Source organism: Alligator sinensis, unplaced genomic scaffold (genome assembly GCF_000455745.1).
Source record: "Alligator sinensis unplaced genomic scaffold, ASM45574v1 scaffold1247_1, whole genome shotgun sequence".
Taxonomy (NCBI): domain Eukaryota; kingdom Metazoa; phylum Chordata; order Crocodylia; family Alligatoridae; genus Alligator; species Alligator sinensis.
In genome coordinates, this window is record NW_005843570.1 from 76,704 (window position 1) to 79,934 (window position 3,231).

The window sequence follows — 3,231 nt, forward strand, 5'->3', positions numbered from 1 at the left end:
CTGGCTTCATACAAAATCATCCACTAAATCAACCAAATGCTATGGGGAAAAAGAAATTAGAAAGGAAAAAAAAAGGAATTGACTCATCCCTCAAGAAGATTTTTTATCCTCCAAGCTAGAAAGACAGTAACACCAGACACCTGCTATGCATATAGATTTTATTTGTTACAGGCAGTGCCTTAATAAGATGGGCTATATGTGTCACTTGAAAATGGACATGCAGGGAGTGAGAACACAAAAATGAAGGATCCTTTAATTTTGGTGTCATTACATAATGTTTTTACCACACTAAAATTTGATTTTCAATTAACTAATTCCCCATTATGTTTTCAAAGAAACAATACTGTCAGTACTTCATTATAGCAGCTAAGAATAATACAACTGAACTACAGTCATGAGATGGAGATGAATCTGTTATTACTGTCAAATACCCTCCTATGGATCAGTTTCCTCACTGAAGCTTTCAGCTTCTTGTTCCTTATGCTATAAATGATCGGATTCATCAATGAAGGAACCACAGAATACAAAACAGTAACAAAAAGATCCATTACTGAGGGGGAACCTGAAGTGGGCTTCATGTAGGCAAAGATCCCAGTGCTCACAAACATGGAGACCACAATGATGTGAGGAAGGCAGGTAGAGAAGGCTTTATTCCAACTCTCTTTAGAGGGTATTCTTAGCACTGTAGGCAAGATCTGAACATATGATACAATTATGAAAGCAAAGCAGCTTGATATTAAACATGTACTAAATACAAGAATCCCCAGTTCTGTGAAATATGCATCAAGCTAGAAAGACAGTAACACCAGACACCTGCTATGCATATAGATTTTATTTGTTACAGGCAGTGCCTTAATAAGATGGGCTATATGTTTCACTTGAAAATGGACATGCAGAGAGTGAAACACAAAAATGAAAGATCCTTTAATTTTGGCGTCATTACATAATGTTTTTACCACAATAAAATTTGATTTTCAATAAACTAATTCCCCATTATGTATTCAAAGAAACAATACTGTCAGTACTTCATTATAGCAGTTAAGAATAATACAACTGAAACTGAACTACAGTCATGAGATGGAGATGAATCTGTTATTATTGTCAAATACCCTCCTATGGATCAGTTTCCTCACTGAAGCTTTCAGCTCCTTGTTCCTTATGCTATAAATGATCGGATTCATCAATGGAGAAACCACAGAATACAAAACAGTAACAAAAAGATCCATTACTGAGGGGGGACCCGAAGTGGGCTTCATGTGGGCAAAGATCCCAGTGCTCACAAACAAGGAGACCACAATGATGTGAGGAAGGCAGGTAGAGAAGGCTTTATTCCGACTCTCTTTAGAGGGTATTCTTAGCACTGTAGGCAAGATCTGAACATATGATACAATTATGAAAGCAAAGCAGCTTGATATTAAACATGTACTAAATACAAGAATCCCCAGTTCTGTGAAATATGCATCAGAGCAGGATAGTTTGAGGAGCTGGGGGATTTCACAGAAAAACTGGTTGATCGTGTTGGAATGGCAGAAGGGTATGCTGAACGTGACCCCAGTATGCAGTGTAGAATAGAGAATAGCACTGACCAGCACTGCACTGCACCAGCAGCCATTTGAATACAAGCTCTCTTATTCATTATCGTCTCATAATGCAGTGGCTTGCAGATTGCAACATACCGGTCATATGCCATGATGCTGAGGAAGGCAGGATCAGCTATACAAAAGAGTGAGAAGAAGAAGACCTGGGTCACACATCCAGAATAGGATTTTGTCCTGGTGTTTAAGAGAGAATTGGCCATGGACTTGGGGATGATAACAGAGATGGATCCAAGGTCAAGGATGGATAAATTTACCAAGAAGTAGTTCATGTGTTTGTGGAAGTTGTGGTACATTGTTACAACAGTGATAACAAGTAGGTTCACCACCAGGGCTGCTAGGTATGCTGCTAGAAAGATGACAAAGTGTAAGACCTGCAGCTCCCGAGTGTCAGAGAACCCCAGGAGGAGGAACTCGGTTACAGTGTTACAGTTGGACATATTCATTGGTAGACTGTGCAAAACCTGTGGATAATAGAACAAGAAAAATGGTAAGGAAGAAAGTAACAAGCTCAGTGGCTTTAATATTCCCATCAATAATCTCTCCTGACCAGAGTTTCAAAGTTTCCTGAAAGAATGCAGAATATTTTCAGTTTATTTTTGCCCCCTAAATTTTTTTTAATGAATATATTTCCCCTAAAAAGATGTCACATAATATGAAAACATTTTGACTTTTAATTTAAAAACTGAAGAAAATGTGTACCTATCCAGAAATAAAGCATAGCTTTTTTGCTGAAAAATCTACATGTTCAATCAATTTTACCAGAAAACCTTCAGCCAGAAGATACCAATTCAATTTGTGAGATCAAATATACTATAGGTATTACATAAAAGTCTGTATTCCCTGCAGGTCCCCTCCTCCTCCCCTGCTTCAATCAGCTGTAGAACTTTATCTGAATTAAAAGTAAAACCCTGAAAATGTCTTCATTCACTCTCTTAGCTTAGATGCTATTTTATGTTATAGTCAATATGATTTGTATAGCCAGATTTTCCAACTTGTATATTCTTAAATCTCCTCTGCATCTTACTAAGACAAGACACTTCACTGAATGCAGGAAACTTACTGAAACTGTCTTTGTGGAAATTTCCTCATCTTGTGTCATATTCAAACTTCCCTTGCCAAGATTCTTTGTTCATGTCCAATTGATCTGTCAGATCTTCTTTGCACCAACCACTAATCTATAGTCCCCAAAAGCACAGATAACTCAGAGGTCTGTCTCTGTTCACACTGTCACTAAACTGATTGAAGTAAATCCAAACAGGTTTCTGAGTGTGCAGCTGACCTCAACCATGCCTTGTATAAAAGGACTGAAGCAAGAAGGCAATTTTCAGTTGTTTTTTTCTAAAGGCTGGTGGGCGGAATAATTTCACGTAACAAGCACACTAGATTACTATTTCTAAGCATCTTTTATACAGAAGTTTTTGAACCTCCATAAGCATCCTTATTTGCTGATTGGTTATAAAGGAGTGACGCAAGGAGTTCTTTACTAAGCATGTCTCTATACCTGTGTTTTAGCCATGTATCTCATTTACATACATGTATGTTTCATTAGCATACCTTTTCCCGACCTAGGGGCGTGATTTTTAGTATTTTAATGAGCTCTTTAACCCAGTACCCTGGCTTCTGCTTTTGTTTT

The 3,231-nt window shown here is 37.7% G+C and overlaps 1 protein-coding gene across 1 annotated transcript in view; it reads right to left on the reverse strand.

The window, feature by feature from the left end:
• LOC102368499 (olfactory receptor 10A7-like) overlaps positions 1-2,697 on the reverse strand; it is a 36,278-nt gene extending 33,581 nt beyond the window's left edge. The window contains 2 exon segments of the mRNA XM_014527497.2: positions 1,677-2,059; positions 2,659-2,697. Coding sequence (XP_014382983.2) covers positions 1,677-2,059; positions 2,659-2,697 — 422 coding nt within the window.
• Between the last annotated feature and the right edge of the window lie 534 nt (positions 2,698-3,231).